Source organism: Hippopotamus amphibius, chromosome 14 (assembly GCF_030028045.1).
Source record: "Hippopotamus amphibius kiboko isolate mHipAmp2 chromosome 14, mHipAmp2.hap2, whole genome shotgun sequence".
NCBI lineage: Eukaryota > Metazoa > Chordata > Mammalia > Artiodactyla > Hippopotamidae > Hippopotamus > Hippopotamus amphibius.
Window position 1 is genome coordinate 1,974,577 of NC_080199.1, and position 18,271 is coordinate 1,992,847.

At 53.8% G+C, this 18,271-nt stretch overlaps 1 protein-coding gene across 12 annotated transcripts in view; it reads right to left on the reverse strand.

Annotated features, from left to right (window-relative positions):
• ARHGEF7 (Rho guanine nucleotide exchange factor 7) overlaps nucleotides 1–18,271 on the reverse strand; it is a 120,117-nt gene that overhangs the window by 52,910 nt on the left and 48,936 nt on the right. For 4 of the 12 annotated variants that reach the window (XM_057706976.1, XM_057706966.1, XM_057706973.1 and 1 more), the window contains exons 3-5: nucleotides 15,631–15,715; nucleotides 11,849–11,979; nucleotides 6,741–6,942 (exon numbers count right to left, since the gene is read on the reverse strand). The exons of 2 other annotated variants lie outside the window; for them this stretch is intronic. In XM_057706976.1, coding sequence (XP_057562959.1) covers nucleotides 6,741–6,942; nucleotides 11,849–11,979; nucleotides 15,631–15,715 — 418 coding nt within the window. Of the gene's footprint in view, nucleotides 1–6,740; nucleotides 6,943–7,221; nucleotides 7,367–9,562; nucleotides 9,630–11,848; nucleotides 11,980–14,285; nucleotides 14,406–15,630; nucleotides 15,716–18,271 lie in introns of those variants that run through there. 6 more of the 12 variants (XM_057706967.1, XM_057706971.1, XM_057706977.1 and 3 more) reach the window with 4 other exon arrangements.

Sequence of the window (18,271 nt, forward strand, 5' to 3'; positions counted from 1 at the left end):
GAGTTTCACGTGTCAAACCAATGTGCACAGAAAATAAACGTGAAGACACGATCTATCTTCCAGAAGGTAGTGCACTTGCAGGAAGAACTCCCAGTGCATGTGCAGCAGAATCTGAAATATCCTCAGGCCGACTCCTGGAAGAGATCTAAAAGGGGGAGTATTGCCAACAGGAAACCACACCCAGGCCCAAGGCACACACGCGGGTCGGGCCGACCCGCGCCACGAGGGGGTGGGCGGCCACGGCCACGCACGGCCACGGCCGAGAAGCGGGACAGAGGCCGGAGACATGGAGCCCAGGGGACACGTGTCCCCAAGGAGGGGACCTCAGCTTTGCTTATTCAATAAAGATATTTGTAAATCAAATCAAAATTTAACAAAGAAGAAAAACCTGCATTTAAAAGGAAGTCGGTATCTGTCTTTGGTAAGGAAATGACCCCAACAGGATGGCCAGTTAGTGGAGTCTGTGTGCTGGGACCTGGTGCGTTCTGTTTACAGAAAATGAAGTGTTCATTCACTGTACATCATGTTTATGCTAAACACGCTCTTTAAAAAAGGAAACCTATTCCAAAAGCAGAAAGCCACATAAATTACTAAAACAGCACAGCACAGAAATGTTACTGCGATCCTAGAGGCTCACTCTCAACTGCTACAAAGGGATGCGGTAAAAACGTGGTTTCACGTCTTTCCTTCTCAAATGCCCACGTTTAAAATCAGATGGGGACAGCTTTCCTTAGAATATACACAAGTAACCTGAGGACATCAGGGGTGGAAACTTACTCCCAAAAGAGTTTATTCCTTTGGTTCAACTGTCAAATAAAGAATACTTAGCATAACAGGTCACCAGTTTGAGCAAATGTGTCATTCTCTATATTTTAAAAAACACAAACAGGAAAAAAAGGAAAATCTTCAAAGTTACTTGGGTCTCGGTTTGGTGAAAATTGGGGATTCCACGTGACCCCTGCAAAGAGCTCTCTGACAGCAATGCAGTCACGCACACACGACTAAAGGGGTCACACACACACAAGAAACACAAGTTTAAGACACAGAAATAGGAACTTTAGGCAGAACAAAGTAACGCGGTCACACCTGGCGCAGGGACGCGCTCAAACATGCAATGGCTGGTTCTTCTCAGAGCTGCATCGGCCCCGCCCAGCCCCGGCTCTCAGCTCCCCGCCGCAAAAGAGGGGCTGAGAGCAGAACACGCGGGCCAGGCTGCGAACGCTCAAAGGCCAAGAGCTGCGACCGGCCCGTCACCGCAGACGACACTGACCACACTCTCATCCGCCTGGAAACCACCCTCTGGGACTGTGTTTCCAGTGTCATTTTCAAAGGTCAACTCTGGAAGCTCCACGAGGAGAAACACCTGAAAAGGAAAAATCCGTGTGCACTCATCTGCCCTCTCACTGTGGTGACGCACAGCCAGACCAGAATCCCGTCTGGACGAGCTGCTCACAGCAGAATCCAAGAGGCCCAGATGCCACGGACGTCCACACACGCAGCAGGTGCCAGCCCTGGCGGCCTGCCCCACCACCAGCTCAGCGGCCGCCTGGGGTGTGCCCTTCACCAGCTCTGTGACTGCCGGCACCCCGTCGGTACAGAGAAAGACCGCCTCACCCTCACCGTCCCTCTGCGACCCCAGCACCCTCCTGGGAAGGGCTCAGTGCTGCTCTCGGTCCCCAGAAGAGGAACGACTGAGTCGGCCCGCCCCAGCCCCCAGGCTCACAGCCGGCGCCAGGGCTGCCCCGCTGTCCCGGGGCTGACTGCCGCCTCCTGGCGAGTGCCGCCGAGCCACACACTCAGCCCCGTTTCCAGCAGCCGTGTGTGCAAAGCCAGGGCCACACTTCCAGCCCACTCGGCCTGACACCGGTGGGGCTGTGGTGAGGACAGAAGTCACAGATAAGAAGCACTCTGTACAGGAACCAGAACACAGAAACCTGTCTACTACTGTCAACTGTGTTATAATGCACGATGAGAACGAAAAGCTTCCTCTTTATGATCGACTACAGAACTGGATCAGCTACAGAAAAAGAAACAACGAGACCACTTTATACCCATTAGGACAGCTGTTATAAAAAACAAAACAGAACAGAACAGAACACAAGCGTCGGCAGAGCCGTGGAGAAACCGGAGCCCTCGTGTGCTGCTGACAGGACTGTGAGCTGGAAGCAGCACAGCCGCCCTCGACCCCGAGCACAGAGCGGGCGTGTGGGCCACAGCGCCTCTCCTAGGGACCCGCCCACGGGAACTGAAAGGACGCAGACCTGCACACATGTTCACAGCAATGTTACTCACAAGAGCCAAAAGTTAGAAACAACCCAAAAGTCTAGCAACAGAAGAATGGAAGAATCAAAATTTGGTTGTGAAATAAAATACGTATACGCATATACTGGTCTCAGCCCCTGGCTCCCGGCACAAGGCTCCCAAAGCCCTTGGAACGTCCTGACGGGACCACTGGGAGCATCTTCTCTTCTAAAACCAGGTCTCAGCAAAAGACCCCGAATAGCCAAAGCAATCTTGAGAAGGAAAAATGGAGTTGGTGGAATCAGGCTTCCTGACTTCAAACTATACTACAGGGCCATAGTGATCAAGACAGTATGGTACTGGCACAAAAATAGAAAGGAAGATCAATGGAACAGAATAGAGAACTCAGAAGTAAGCCCAAACACATATGGGCACCTTATCTTTGACAAAGGAGGCACGAGTATACAATGGAAAAAAGACAGCCTCTTCAATAAGTGGTGCTGGGAAAATTGGACAGCAACATGTAAAAGAATGAAATTAGAACACTTCCTAACACCATACACAAAAATAAACTCAAAATGGATTAAAGACCTACATGTAAGGCCAGACACTATAAAACTCCTAGAGGAAAACATAGGCAGAACACTCTTTGACATACATCAAAGCAACATCCTTTTTGACCCACCTCCTAGAATCATGGAAATAAAATCAAGAATAAACGAATGGGACCTCATGAAACTTAAAAGCTTTTGCACAGCAAAAGAAACCATAAACAAGACTAAAAGGCAACCCTCAGAATGGGAAAAAATAATTGCCTATGAAACAACGGACAAAGGATTAACCTCCAAAATATACAAGCAGCTCATGCAGCTTCATACCAAAAAAGCAAATAACCCAATCCACAAATGGGCAGAAGACCTAAATAGACATTTCTCCAAAGAAGACATACAGATGGCCAACAAACACATGAAAAGATGCTCCACATCACTAATCATCAGAGAAATGCAAGTCAAAGCCACAATGAGGTATCACCTCACACCAATCAGAATGGCCATCATCACAAAGTCTGGAAACAACAAATGTTGGAGAGGGTGTGGAGAAAAGGGAACTCTCCTGCACTGTTGGTGGGACTGTAAGTTGGTACAGCCACTATGGAAAACAATTTGGAGGTTCCTTAAAAAACTACAAATAGAACTACCATATGATCCAGTAATCCCACTCCTGGGCATATACCCAAAGAAAACCATAATCCCAAAAGAAACTTGTACCATAATGTTTATTGCAGCACTCTTTACAATAGCCAGGACATGGAAGCAACCGAAATGCCCATCAACAAATGAATGGATACAGAAGATGTGGCATATATATACAATGGAATATTACTCAGCTATAAAAAGGGATGAGATGGAGCTATATGTAATGAGGTGGATAGAACTACAATCTGTCATACAGAGTGAAGTAAGTCAGAAAGAGAAAGACAAATATTGTATGCTAACTCACATATACGGAATCTGAAAATGGTACTGATGAACTCAGTGACAAGAACAGGGAAGCAGATACAGAGAATGGACTGGAGAACTCGAGGTATGGGAGGGGGTGGGGGGTGAAGGGGAAACTGAGAAGAAGCGGGAGAGTAGTACAGACATATATATACTACCAACTGTAAAATAGTCAGTGGGAAGTTGTTGTATAACAAAGGGAGTCCAACTCGAGGATGGAAGATGCCTTAGAGGACTGGGGCAGGGAGGGTGGAGGGGAATTGAGGGGGGGGCGTCAAGGAAGGGAGGGAATATGGGGATATGTGTATAAAAACAGTTGATTGAACCTGGTGTACCCCCAAAAAAAAAAAAAAAAAAAAAAAACCAGGTCTCAGACCCTGTTCCTGACACACAGTCCCGAAACCCCATGGAACTTCCTGGGTGACAGGAGCGTCTTTTGTTCTCACGAGGTGACCTAGGTGGGTTTCTGGGTGGCTCCTGGTCACCAGAAAGACCAAGCCATGGGGAGAAGCTTGCAACTTTCAGCCCCACCCCATTCTCAGGAAGGAAAGGGGCGTGAGACTGAGTGAACCATCGCTCAGGCCTCTGCATGAAACCTCCGTAAGATCCCCATGCGTGGGGTTCGGAGAGCTTCCAAGCTGTGCACACACCCACGTGGCAGGAAGGTGGCACCCCAGCTCCATGGGGACAGACACTCCTGCGCTCGGGACCCCCTGGACCTCGCCCCTGTGCCTCTTCATCCGGCTGTTCATCTGGGTCCCGAACCACCTCCTTTCGTACGGAATAAATCAGTGAACCTGCGGAGGGCTTCCCGAGCTCTGGGAGCCCTTTCAGCAAATTATCAAACTCCAGGAGGGGCTCACAGGAATCCCGATTTACAGCCTGTTGGCCAGAAGCACAGGTGACAATCTGGGGCCTGTGGCGTGTGACACGGGGTCAGTCTTGTGGGACTGAGCCCTCAGCCTCTGTGACACTAACCCCAGGCAGATGGTATCAGAACTGAATTGAACCGCAGGACACCCAGCTGGTGTGACCAAATTGTCTGATGTGTGGAAAACCCCACATCTGGTTTAAGAAGTGTCCCAGGTGTGGTGGCAACGTGAGAGTGAAGGAGAAACACAGAGGTGTGGGGTTTCTCAGTGGAGCAACCACACGACGGAGTATCATTCAGCCTTAAAAAGGAAGGAAATTCCGACACACACACTACAACACGGGAGACACGCCGAGTGCAACAGGCCAGTCACAAAAGGACAAGCCACGTATGATGCCCCTACACAAGGGTCTCAGACGCCAAATTCAGTGAGACAGAAAGTCCAACGGGGCCTGCCAGGGGCTCCAGGGAGACAGGAATTATTTAGTGCGTTGACAGTTTGGAGGATGAAAAAGTTCTGAGACGGACGGTGGTGATGGCTGCACAGCAACATGAATGTGCTGAATGCCACTACACTGTACACGTCAAAATTTTTTAAATCGTTAAATGGTAAATTTAACATTATTGTAAATTTTACTGAAAAAGTACGTGTTATCCCCCCCAAAATCCAACACCAGAAACCTTTACAAATCAGGGCAGCAGGCAGCCTTATTAAAATGCTTACTGTTTGAGGTCATTGCTAAGAAAACACGTGTTATATCAAAACTGGTACGTCCACCTTTAGACATCTTTTCTTCTTGCCACCTTAAAAACCGAACAGCAGCGGTGACCACTCACCAAGCTCCTGCTGGGCCACGCGCACAGCACGGGCTGAACAAGCCTCAGCAAGTGAGCCCTGCGGACCCTACGAGGGAGGTGCCACCACCCGCCTCCTACAGCCGAAACGCCCTGTGAGGAATCCCCTGCCAGACCACGGCCACTCTCCCCAGCAGAACCAGAGAAACTGCATCGCACTGCAAAGGTTTTCCAATCAAGGGACGACACGCAAGCTAAGTCACACAAGGCTCTTCTCGCAAACCACTCTTCCCTTCAAGACACTGGTTCTGAAATCTCATTCTGGTTTCACATCTCATCAGAGGAGCTACACCCCCAGCTCCACGTGAATACACATATACACACATATATACACACGTATACACATGTATACATGTGTGCACATACGTATACACGTGTACACATACGTATACACATATACGCACACATGCACAGGAATCCGCGAAGGCAAGGACCACGTGGCTGCAGTCACACCACCACGGTCTCTGTCACGGCCTCCTGTAGATACATTAACACTGCTTCATGCAGTGAGTGACTGCTGGGCACACGTGTTCGGGAAGCCTGTCGTTACCCCCAAGGGATGCCATGCAGGACAGTATACGCACTCACATGCAGAGGCCCTGTGCCAGGCGTGACAGCACTTTTCACACCCATACCGGAGTGACATGAATCACAGACTCCAGGCCTGAGAGAGAACCTGCAATTCCACGACGTGAATCACAACCAAGCAGAAATGAAAGAAGTGCCAGCACCACTGTTCCCTTCCAAAATAAGACAAGCCTCTGAATAATTTTTTAAATTCAATAAAATAATGTTAAACAGTTGCGGAAAACAAGGAAAGTGATGCATTTTAAAATACTATTATTAGTACAAAGGAAACGACAGAAATCACTTCGCTGTACGTGACTGGCAAAAGCACCCACAATAAGAAATCAAACACGGCCTGCGTGACACGGCAAACCCCAAGGCCTGACTCTGGCCCTAAAACGAGGATAATAAACGTCACCTTATGTAAAAGTACAACCCCCCAAATAAAAACTAACAGATTTGAGATGTTTCTCCTTACAAATGGGAAATACTAGAGAGTAAGTCTCTACTTCAAAGTGCTGATGTCACAAGTGAAGGAAAAGCCAGTCTGTGACCGTGGAGTCGTCCCCGGCCTCCAGCGTGGGGCCGAACATCCCCCCCTCTCGACAGAAAGGACGCGGGAGACTGTGAACCCTCAGCCCCGGGCAGGCACGCAAGTCCAGCGGGGGTGTCCCGAGCACGCCCCCGCCCTCCCGCCGGCCACTCACCGCTGGGCTTGACCTCACGCACGTAGTTGCTGGGGAACCAGCCGGTCCTGCCGTTGTGCGTGCCCTCCCACCAGCCGCCTTCCTCCACCCGCGTCACGTGGATGACGTCGCCTTTCGTGAAGGACAGCTCGTCTTCGTTCGTCTGCTGGAAGCTGAACTTGGCTCTCACGACCAGCTGACTGTTGCTGTGATCGCTCATGTCCTAACGAGGGGAGAAGGGAGGGCGCCCCGTGAAGAACGTGCCGTCCACGTGCTCACAGTCAGACTAGGTCTCACTCTGACACACGCAGCGTAACCGCCCGTTCACGCAGCGGAGGAGCGACTAGAGACAAGGGCGTCCCCCGCCCCGCAGCGCGCCCTGCCCGCCGCCCCAGGTCCGGGCCCGGAGGAACCCTCCCAGCGGCTGCAAAGGTCTCATTCCGCCAGGGTGAGGCCTACGTAAACACAGACACACGTTCGCACACATTTACACAGTACACACCTCTCTACAGTTTGTGATCATTTTCCCAGCAGTACCGAATTATTCCAGTCTTAACTAGCTGCTTAATATTATCCTGTACGGCAGTGCCATTAGTTACTTAACCGACTTCCCCGTCACTAGACTTGAGGCTGCGTCTAGTATTTTCCTATTGCAAAACAAGGCTGCGTTAGAACTGTCTGCACATCTCTCTTTGGACACAACTGTACATAAGCCAACACATTAAATTCAGGTCAGAGAACATGGGTGACACGTTCTAATCTTAATATCCACTTCTCAGTTGCCCTCCAAGAAGGTCCCACAGACCTGCACCAAGCGACATTCCTGCCAGCGGTGCCTAAGGCATCTCACTGCTTCAAAGTCTCACCAATGCTGGATACTGCCAAACAGATGGGAAGAAGTAGTACCTCATTTTAACCTGCATCTCTCTCAGAGATTAAGCATAACTGCCGACCTCTGAAACGTGGGCAGAGGCAGGCAGCCTGGCTACAACTCCTTTCTGTTTCCATCTACCCCAGACCGCGTGCTGGAGAGGCTCGCAACCTGGAACTGCCAATGGAAGTCAGCAACAAAATTCCCGAGACAAGTCCGCTCTCCCAGCCAAAGGGGCAGGAAAGGGCCACTCACCCAGCGACAACACGTGGGCCACTCAGCCGGCACCTGGGTGTCCAAGGGGAGCCAGGAGGACATCCCGTGGCCCACCAAGCCCCAGAGCTCCGCCAGCACCAGTGACGCCAGCCACAATCAGGCTAGGAGTCCAGCGCCCACTCCCCTGGTGGCAGAGCCGCGGCCTGCCTCCCTCAGCCAGGACCGCTGCACAAAACCCCACCTGTCAGCCAGGGCTGCGACCTAAGACGCAAGATGAAGCAGGATCCAGCATCTTCCAACACACGCTCCAAAGTGTCCAGGATAGAACTGAAGACACCCCTCGTTCCAAGAACAAGGAAAACTGGAGCCTGACTGAGAAAAGACACGGAAACCAAGGCTGAGATGAAGCTCTCTCAAAACAGATGAATAAAGTGGAAAATCTCAGAAATGAAACAGAACTTACAAAATGTACCCAAGCTGACAGAGCGAAAAGAAAATGCTGAGCGCCCAAGGGGCTTATGGGAAATGACACAGATCTGAAACTGGAACCGTGGTTGCCTCGGAGAAGAAAGGGCAGTGCTGAGAAGGGGTCTTAGAAATATGGCTGAAAACATCCCACAAGTGACAGAAGACACACACACACACACAGTCAAGAAGCTGAGAGAACCCCAAGCAGGATACGCCTAAAGAAATCTGGACCAAGCCACATCATAACTAAACTTCAGAAAACTAAAGACAAAAAAACTGTAGCATTAGGATAAAAAAAGACATCTGTGGATATGCCAGATCTGAAAAACTCTACCTCCCCTGCAGCCTTGCTCAAGAAGTTAGTATAAGATGCTCTCCTCCAAAACAGGGAATTAACTACGAAAAGAATGAAGACAGAGAAAGACACAGAGGAAGTCGACTCAGGTCAAAGGGGTCCGCAGGTGATGATGAAGGACGCTCAGAGGCGGCAGCTGGCTGCCACCAAGAGACCCTCCAGAGGCCAGAAGACTCCACAAGCGTCCCCAGGAAGAAGAAACTGAAAACCCGGACACGTCCTAATGCCCAAGAGGAGAGCCCTTCAAAACAGGCAGAAGACTAGACCGTAACCTGCAAAGGGCAAAAGAAAGTGTCAGGAGAGAACAGTCCTCGCGCATGGAGCGTCTGGCTGTACGAAGCTGTACCCACACCCACCCGGTGAAGCCTCCGAAGGACTCAGCCACGGCGAAGAGGGGCCCAGAACTGCTCACGCAGGGAAGTCCCAGGGGCAGCGGACGGGCCCTGATCCCCTCTTCTGCTGTGGCACGTCCATGGCAGTAACACTATCATTAAAACAAGCTTTATATATTTTATTTAGAGACGCAGGCAAATATCTAAAGAACCAACAGGAAAACGGAAAGTGGTGCCTCTACTGACTTTTTTCCTAATAGCAAATCTTGGAGCATCACCTGCCTCTTCAAACTAGGCGAGACGGAGCAGATAAAGCACAGACACAGGGCTCAGCAGAACGTGAAGAAGGCGAGCTTCATGGGGGCTTATCTATTCAAATGTGTGTTTATACCTTAACTAGTGTAAATCCTAAGTGTTTACTTAACTCAGAGTAACACATTAAATACTTATCTAATGAACTAAACATTTAACACATACGTAACATCTAACACTCAGTATATCCAACGAAGCAATCTCCGGTCAACACTTGGCTGAAACGCTCCGGCTGACCGCTGTCCCCTCAAACGCGGGATGGCGGGGGCACCTGGTGTGAGGGACTCACATCACAGCTGGGACGCAGCACACGCTGTCCTCTCTCTGGTCGGAGACGCGACCCGCTTGTGTGCTGTGTCAGGTGCTCTCTTTCTGCAGACCGCTGTCATCACTCGTCTGCCGTGTACTCTGACCTCCACGGCACTCCCCTTTCTGTGACTTGCCCTGGCTTTGCAAAGCGACTCTGGGTGACGGATTCCAACAATGGAATACGACACAAACGCGCACAGCAGGCCCACCAGGAGGCCACCTGCCCCGGGGCCCTGCTGCCGGCGTCCACCACCGCCGGGCGCACACTGGGATGCGGGGCTCCCGTCAGGATGCTGCCAGGAGGTGCCCTACACCCTCCCTACGGTCACAGGCCAGGCCAACACCAGGGACGGCGTCCCTACTCAGAAAGGGACGCTCCACAAAGGACAGGACAGGGCGCTGTCTGCGCAGGGGCCAGGCTGGACCCTTCGCCTCGGAGGCCGCAGGCTCCCAGCCGTGGCGCGCGTCCTGCCCTGAGGGAGGGGCTCCGGGGGCGCGGCGGGCGGGTGAGGCCCACGCACGCGCAGACACAGCCCGGCCCTCCTCACGGGGCGCCCTGGGCACCGCCGCCGTCCCGGGAAGCTGGCGAGGGCGTCTCCAGCCCCTGGCTTGTCGTTTCAGCTTTCCTCCTCTCCTCTCTTAAGAGCTCCCCTGAGACGCAGGGCGGAGAAACCGTTACTCTTACCCAGCAGGTCAACAGGAGTCTCACCGAGTTCACCTCACGAGCGGCTTACCGTGTGCACCCGACAGGCGAGGTGGCTGCGGGCTTCTCCTCTGTGCTGTAACTTAAAACTGCTCTCACTAAATGAAACACCCATGCCGCACTCACTGTGATCTCAGCAACAGTCATCCTAACAGGACGTTTAACTTTATTTTACTAGAATTATTCATTTGCAATCCAGTCCTCATTTACTCAAAAACAAAACAAACAAAAAAAGACAAAAATTGCCACAGGTGAATGGGTCAGACAGCAAATATTTCTTTGCCCAAACGTTGCTGATTTTTCTTGCATTTTCCTTGCGTATTTCATAAAGCAAATTGAGAATACTTTACGCGTGGTCTGCACAGCCTCCCTCCTGCTGGGCCACGATGCTCCCCACAGGACCCCGTGAGTCCCCCCGGCCCCAAGCGGGGGCCGTGAGGGTCCCACGCGTCAGTGCAGGGGAAGCACCGCGCCGAGGAAACCGCTCCGGACGCGCTGCGCTGCTCCCAGGCAGACACAGGGCAACAGGGCTTCCCGGCGAGGAGGACTGTCACAGACCCCGGCAGGCAGTGCACCTGAGCTCAGAAAGTTTAAGAAGGCGTGAAAACTGGACCCCCTCCTGCAGCTTTCTGTTTTTAACACCGCTTGGTGACCTAACTTGAATTTCCTTCTCTCTGCAACACACAGCTCCAACCAGGTCCGCTTCTGTGTCTCCAGGATCACACGAGCTCCCTGGACAGCATTCCCGTGTGGGAAAGCAGGAAGCGGCGGTCTCTCCAGACTCACAGGACAAGACCACTGAGTTTCTAACAGTAGACAATTTACTAAAATGTCGCATGAAGCAAAGCCACCGGCTGACCGACCTAAGGCCCAGGCCTCCGTCGGCTCCAGAGAGCTCGGCCGTCGTCCGGAGGACACCTCGCCCTGGTCGGCAGACGTGGCGCCCCCTCCCCACGCGCTCCGCTCGGCCCTGACCTTCACCTTCCCCGACTCCTCATTTCCAACGTCTGTGCTCACAGCCCGTCTCCTAACGATCTACAGCAGGGTTTCCTCGCTTCCCAGGAGGACTGTCCGTCCCAGGCGGCTCCCAGCGCACCCCAGCGCTACGAGGGCACCTTCCCTGCTGACTCTGCAGGGCGCCGCCACGCTTCTGGAAAGAGGAGAGCCACCGCCAGGGTCTTCAGCTCTGAGCCATCCCTTCACCACCCAAGCGCTCCATGGGGACGTCTTATTCCCAAACCTCTCTACGTCCGTGCAGAGCAGGGAAGAAAACGCTACGCGAGTGACCAGGAACACGTTTTACAGCCCACATCCCCCCAGATAACAGATTTATATCTTAGAGCATAGCCCTAAAAGACACAAATGTCTTAGATGCCATCATGAAGCACGACGTGCAGCTGATCTGTGACGGGCCAGCACCAGACCCGAGAACAGGAGCGAAGGCAGCACAGGCGAACCACCCTCTGGCTGAGCCACCCCCCGGGGCCCACGTGTCCCTCCAGGCACACCGCACACGCCCCGCTCCCCGACACGCTCCCACGTCAGGGACCGTCTCACACTTACCAAACTCCGATACTGGCCCTGGAACAATTTCGAAGTCCGACCGTGTGAAGGCTGGGGTCCCAGAGAGTCAAAAGACTTGATCCGGTGAGAGGAGGGCCGGGCACACACAGAGTCACTTCCCAGGCCGATGTCTGTAAGGTCGTCACGGGGGAGAGAGCGCGCTGAGTCCACGACACTGCACCGACACCCCACACCGGGCCCCAAGGGACAGGGCCACCCGTGCCAGAGACCAGGAGCAGAGTCCCTGCCATGGGACCGGCCCACACGCACCCCCAGGCATCTTCCCAGGAATGAACTGCACATAACTATTCATCAGTTCTCCCCTAGCTAGGTTCCAAGCTTATAAAGTGTTTTGTAACTGTTTTTAATACTTTCCCTTCACCTGGAAAAAAATAAGCCTCTCACGCTGGATTCCTCAGCAGAGCACCACCCAGGACGGGCCCCCCCGCGTCCCCCCGCATCCTCCCCTGCGGGCCCGCTCCTCCAGGACCAGGCCTCACGCAGTGCGCCCTCTCTTACTTGGAACTCTTACTCTCACTCTTGAAACAAACAGAACCCTCGGCACTGTCCAGCCAGAGAACCCTCCTGAGGATGGTTCCTCCGCATGAAGGCAGCCGCGCCTCCCTCACCTCGCAGGCTGTGAAAGGACCAGGGTCCACAGTGCCAAAGGCTCAGAGTCACTTCAGGATGACTTGCCCCACTCGGGCCACCTGCACGCCAATGTCAGCAGCCCCTTCACGGAAGTGACGTGATGTTTAAAAAAGAGGCCATGAAAACGTTTTCTAGGAAATCACTGTTCCAAGATACACACGCCTGGCAACTTCCTAAAGCTCTGTGGGGGGCTTTCTATGAAAACATCCTGAAATGGGGTCCCAGGCCCTCTCTTTCTGCATACCTTACACAGCGTCTTACAAGATTTTGAATCAGTTACCGACACCTGAAAGTCTGGGGGCTTCCCAGGGAAGTCAGGACTCCCCACTGCTCTTGCAGTGCCCGGGCTGGGGCTCCCCTGGGTCTACGCCCCGACTGCCCCAGAGCTTAGCAGCCCGTGAGGGCGGGGCCCCCGCCGCCCCTGCCTCCCTCCCGCCCTCCTCCATGCTGCCCAACAGGCTCCACGGCCCCTGGCATCTGCGACCCCTGCCCTAAAACCACCTCGACATCTGAGTCCGGAACCCTTCCAATCCTCAGGCCCTGCTCGGTGCCGGCAGTAACGGCCAGGGTCTGCTCCCACCGCGTGGCAGAGGCCTGGCCATCACGAGCGCGACTCGGCGTCCAGAGACACACGTGAAGAAGCTGCCCCAGTGGCCACCCTGTACCCAGGAATGTTCAGGACCCCTTCCTTCCCCACTGCCAAGCCCTCTTCTGTCCAGTAAAAGGCAAGTATTCCTCCACACGCCCAGGGAATACAAACGGTTTCCCTCAAGTGCCAGAAGCAGAGGGAGGACGGCCAACAGCAAGCCTGGGAGCCGCAGGTGCACCCGTCTTACACGTGAGTGCAGCCCTTACTGACGACATCTGAAAAGGCACGGTCATCTCCATCCCACTGACTTCCAAACACAAATGCAGAGCAGCAGCCAACAAACACAAAAGCCAAAAGCCCTCTCCACTTGACAAGGCTCAGTCCTCTTGTTTAGAAGCGGAAGAGAGAAGTACCAAGTTTATTTCAGAACTTCCAGACAGGTCTTTGTAAAGAACAGGGCTACACGTTTTGCATCCAGTGTATATCCAACAGTGTCAAGAACAGAAGGATGTCCCTGGTGGTGCAGTGGTTAAGAATCCACCTCCCAAGGCAGGGTACACGGGTTTGAGCCCTGGTCCGGGAAAATCCCATATGTTGTGGAGCAACTAAGCCCATGAGCCACAACTACTGAGCCCACATGACACAACTACTGAAGCCCACGGTCCACAACAAGAGAAGCCACCACCCTGAGAAAACCATGCACCACAATGAAGAGTAGCCCCCACTCTCCGCAACTAGAGAAAGCCCATGCACAGCAACAAACACCTAATGCAGTCAATAAAAATAATTAAAAAAAAAAAAAAAAAACCACATGAGAAACACTTCTGCATCAGATGGGGGCGAGAACGGTAACACGTGCCCGGGAGACAGGGCCCCCGGCCTGTGTCCACGCTCTACATGTGAACAGCAGGGCTTCCGCCTCCATCCCTGGGGGTCTCGCTCAGCCCAGCAAAAGGAGCACAGCCACCCTTGCCTCTCCCCTCTCCCACCTTCCGACCCACCTGAACCTGCACATCCAGGGCGAGAGCAAACCTGCCACCCCACCCCACCACCCCACCCGCAGCCTCACACGCGCAGACCGTGGCTACCAAAGCTGCTCTTGCCCCAGCGACCAGAGGGCGAGCTCAGCCCCTGGGGCAGCGCCTGGGGAATGGCGGCCCAGGTGGGCTGGGGGCGGGGAGACGGGCCGGGCCGCACCTGCCGCTGGCATGTGCTTTTCCTCGTGTGAACCCCAGTCACCGACTGTAAAGGCTTCAATCACAGCGTCACCCTTGCCGGCTCGCAGCTGACTTGCTCCCTCATTACCCGTCTGTGCACATCAAGTCCATCGTTCTACCATGGAGGAATCAGGGAGGCAGCACCACCTTTACAAAAGGCCACACACCTCCTGTCTGCAAAACCTCATCCAGGGTGTGACGACTGCGAGAACTTACACGCGTCTGTGTGCCCCGCCTCCACCCCCGATTCCGCCATCACCGCCCTCCCCCTCCGGGACTGGACCCTCACACCTTCCTGAACTGGCTCACCTGGGTCCGACTTTATTGTGTCCCCAGGTGCTGTCCCCTCAACAGCCCAAGACCCTCTCAGCTTCAAGCCCAAAGTCAAGCTACGAGAAGGGAAGCCCTGCCCGGGACGGTGAGCGGCACAGCCCACTCTGGGCGCACGTCCCCGAGCGAGGGCAGCGCCCAGACACCCTCCCAGCTACCGATGGCGTGAGGGGCCTTGGAGACGGTCCCTGCAGCCCTGAGGGTGCTGACTCCGTTCCCTCCCCACACGCTGAGGGGAGCGCCCCTACCTAAAGGGCCGGGATGAGAATGAGGAGACCCTGACAAAAGAAGCCTCAGTTTTCTGATCAAAAGAGACATAACCCCTCCTCCCCCAATAAATCTGAAACTACAGCCCATGACGGTAAATAGAAAAATAAAAATGATTTTAAACCAAAAGTGCCTCTAAGCCCTCCTCTGTGCCTCGTGCAGCCTCCAGGACCGAGCTGCTCAGGCTCGCGGGGCAGGCGCGGCCCCTCCAAGGAGGGTGCACAGACCCACCGTCCTCTGTCGGGAGCCCACCTCTCCATCGAGGTGCGGCCGGGGCTCGCGCCTGCAGCCCACACAGCCCGTGTGCCCCCGTCACCCTCAGGAAACCTGGCCCAGGCAGGTGTTTACTGTGGAGACCAAGTCACTGGCCTCACCTCAAACGCAGGCACCGATCTGCTCACCAGATCTGAGCTTCAATCAGCATAAACTCAGCAAAAATCCAGAGCAAGGGGCTTCAAGCCCCAGGACAGCCGCGAGCAGCCCCGTGGACGAGGCACCCCTCCTCTGCTGTGCCTGCAGGTGGAAGCCTCTCTGCCCGCAGGAAGGAAGGCACTGACCTCCACCAGGACCTAACGAGGAAGATTCCGTTCGCAGCAAAAGTCACAACCAAAACTCTAATGCCATCCTTTTTTAAATTCAGACGTGCTCACCCTGCCTTGCTAAGCGAAAGCAAAGGTTTCTGCCCCTTTGTCCTCCCCTCCCCTCAGGTTCAGTAAAAAGAGACTTACCTGCTGTGACTCTATTTAGAGTCACTAAGGAGCTGAGGACCTTGTTGAAATTCTGCCCCTGATACAAATCGTTTGCATCGAACGTCTGAAAGGGAAAAGTGAACAAGCAGAATTAGCAGAATCCAGTGCTGCGGGCTGGACAGCGGCCGCTCTGCACGGGAAGAGGAGACCGAGGAGGCTGCGCAGCTGAGACCCTACGGAGGCGGCACACCTGGGAGCTCGGCTTCCGGTCGGGGCGGGAGGCCAGGCCAGACTCCCTTACTGGGGCCGCTCCGATCCTGGGCCTGTGTCCAACGTCCCAGTCACCGCACCCCCTTCATAACCTGGGGCGCTGCTGGCACGCAGCCAAGGCTCCTCTCCTTAGACTGAGGCCAAGGCCGCAGGGCAGGCCTACTACGGACTTCCTCTCCCGGTCACAGCCAGGCCCAAAGCCAGCCGCAGCAAGAGGGAAACGCAGACATCAGAGTGGATACGAGAGTCGAAGGAGGGGAAGGCAGGAGAGGCACCCCCACCCCTGGGCAGAGCATGAGGCCGGACCAGGCCGGTCTCGTCTGCAAGGCCTGCCATCTCGGCCACCTGAGGACCAGGCCTGACCAGGTCAGTCCCCTCCGCGCCCACCCCCACGCCGAGGAGCTGAGGGACACCACACCAGCTGCCTGCACACAGCACGGCTAGCCCCCAACGTGTGCGCAGACACACGCGCTCAACAAACACAGCTCACTCCCTAACACTGCCTGAAGACTACCTACAGCTTCCGATCACTGAATAACTCCTCCCCCCGCCCCCCCAAGCCCCCAAATTTAATAATCTAATCATCCACAACTCTGTGCCAGGAAAATTATGAAAACACTTTTTTCAGAGATGCAATTAACAGAAAGATATGTTTAGATGCCAAAATGAAAACTGTGCGAACAGACTTCAAAGGTTCTCTCACTGCGGCAAAAATGAACCTCGGTGGCCAGTCATCCCAGGAATGACGTCCCTCCAGGTCACCCGCCACCTCTCCCCCACCTCACATCCTGCCAGGAACCCCGGCTTGTCCTCTTCCTGCCTCCCCCGCCCCCCGCACACTGTAACTCTTACTCATCCGGCTGCCGCCAGCCTCGCTCCCCGCTCCACACACAGCAGCACCCAGCCAGGCTCCCGGCACATTCGTCGCCACAACTGTCCGGTCCATGTGCACATGCCGCCCTAGACTGTGAAACCTGCACAAGCAGACCTCACCCAACATCTAGCAAAACGTCCCCTCGCAGTAAAAAAGCAAGTGTCTGCTGAACAGGTAAACGCACCAATCCACCCAGCCACCCTCCTGGTGGCACCGAATGTCACTGTGAGGACAGACACGTACAGAGTGGCGGGGAAGAGCCACTCCAGATCTGAATGATCACTGCTGCCTTCCTCAAGAGTCTTCAGTTCACAGTCTTGTGTCTTAATTTCTGAGATGAGGAAAAATCATCATGAGGTATGTTTATTTACACGTGAACAAAAGAAAGAAACTCCAGAAGTTGAAAAACCACCTCCAGGAAGGAGGCCATCGAATCTGAGTCAAGAGAGGAGCTGCAAACACAGAGCTGGGAGAGGAGTGAAGGAGCAGGCACCCAAGCCCCTGCAGATGTCACGCACGCTTCTCATCGGATGGACCAAAAACTAAAACAAGTCGTGAGGCCAGATCCTGGCTTAGCAACAAGCATCGCCTTAGAACAGTGTTAAGAATCACCTTATAAATCCGACTTTAACACATCTGTTCCGATGTCTATTATTTAAAAAGGAATTCCAAGTGGAATGAGAGCATGATCTAGGCTGCCACATCCGTCCACGTTGTGTAATGGATCGGCTGCCCCTCAGTAAGCCTCAGCTTCCTTCTGGGCAGGACACAGAAGTTCCTTCTCTCATAAAAGGTGAGAGCAGGTGATCTCAGCTTTCAAGTTCTAATTCTAGAGCTTGGAAAGTTCAAATCGTGGTATTATGCAAAAAAGAAATATATATAAAAACATCTACTAACCTTCATAGTGGCGAGGGAAGCAGAGAGTCACAAAACCCAGAAAAACAGGATGCTGAGAGCTCAGGTTTCCTGTTATTCCTGAACTACGTATCTTTCTTACTTGGATGCCAGGAAGCGTCTGGTTGGCTGGAATGGCCCACCAATGGGCTCCAAAGTGACATCAGCACGGACGCGAACTCACACACACACCACATTTCTAACAGGAAGCTACACAATGAGATGAGACAAACGCCGGCCGCTGAGAGAGAAAAACGCACATTCTGAGTCAGTGATAAAATGTTTAGACTAAGGTGCTTCTCTAGAGAAAGATAACCCACGGCTTGCTGAAACAGGAATCTACTCAACAAAAAGCAAAAAATCTTAGGGTACAGGGAGTCTGTCCTGTGGAAATAGGAGGAAAGTCTCAGTACCAGGGCACACAGTCGCCCGGGGGCACACGCTCAGGAGACACGCTGCCCCGCCTGCGGACCGCCCCCCCGCCCCCACCCCCGCGGGCCCACGCGCCCACGCCTTTCTTCAGGGGTCCTCAGGAGGCGCGCTCGCTGGGGCCTCCCAGGACTCGAGAAAACCAAGACACTCAAGTCACAACCCAGGTCGGCTACACTAGCATCTCCAACGAAGGGACCCCAGTCAGAGGGC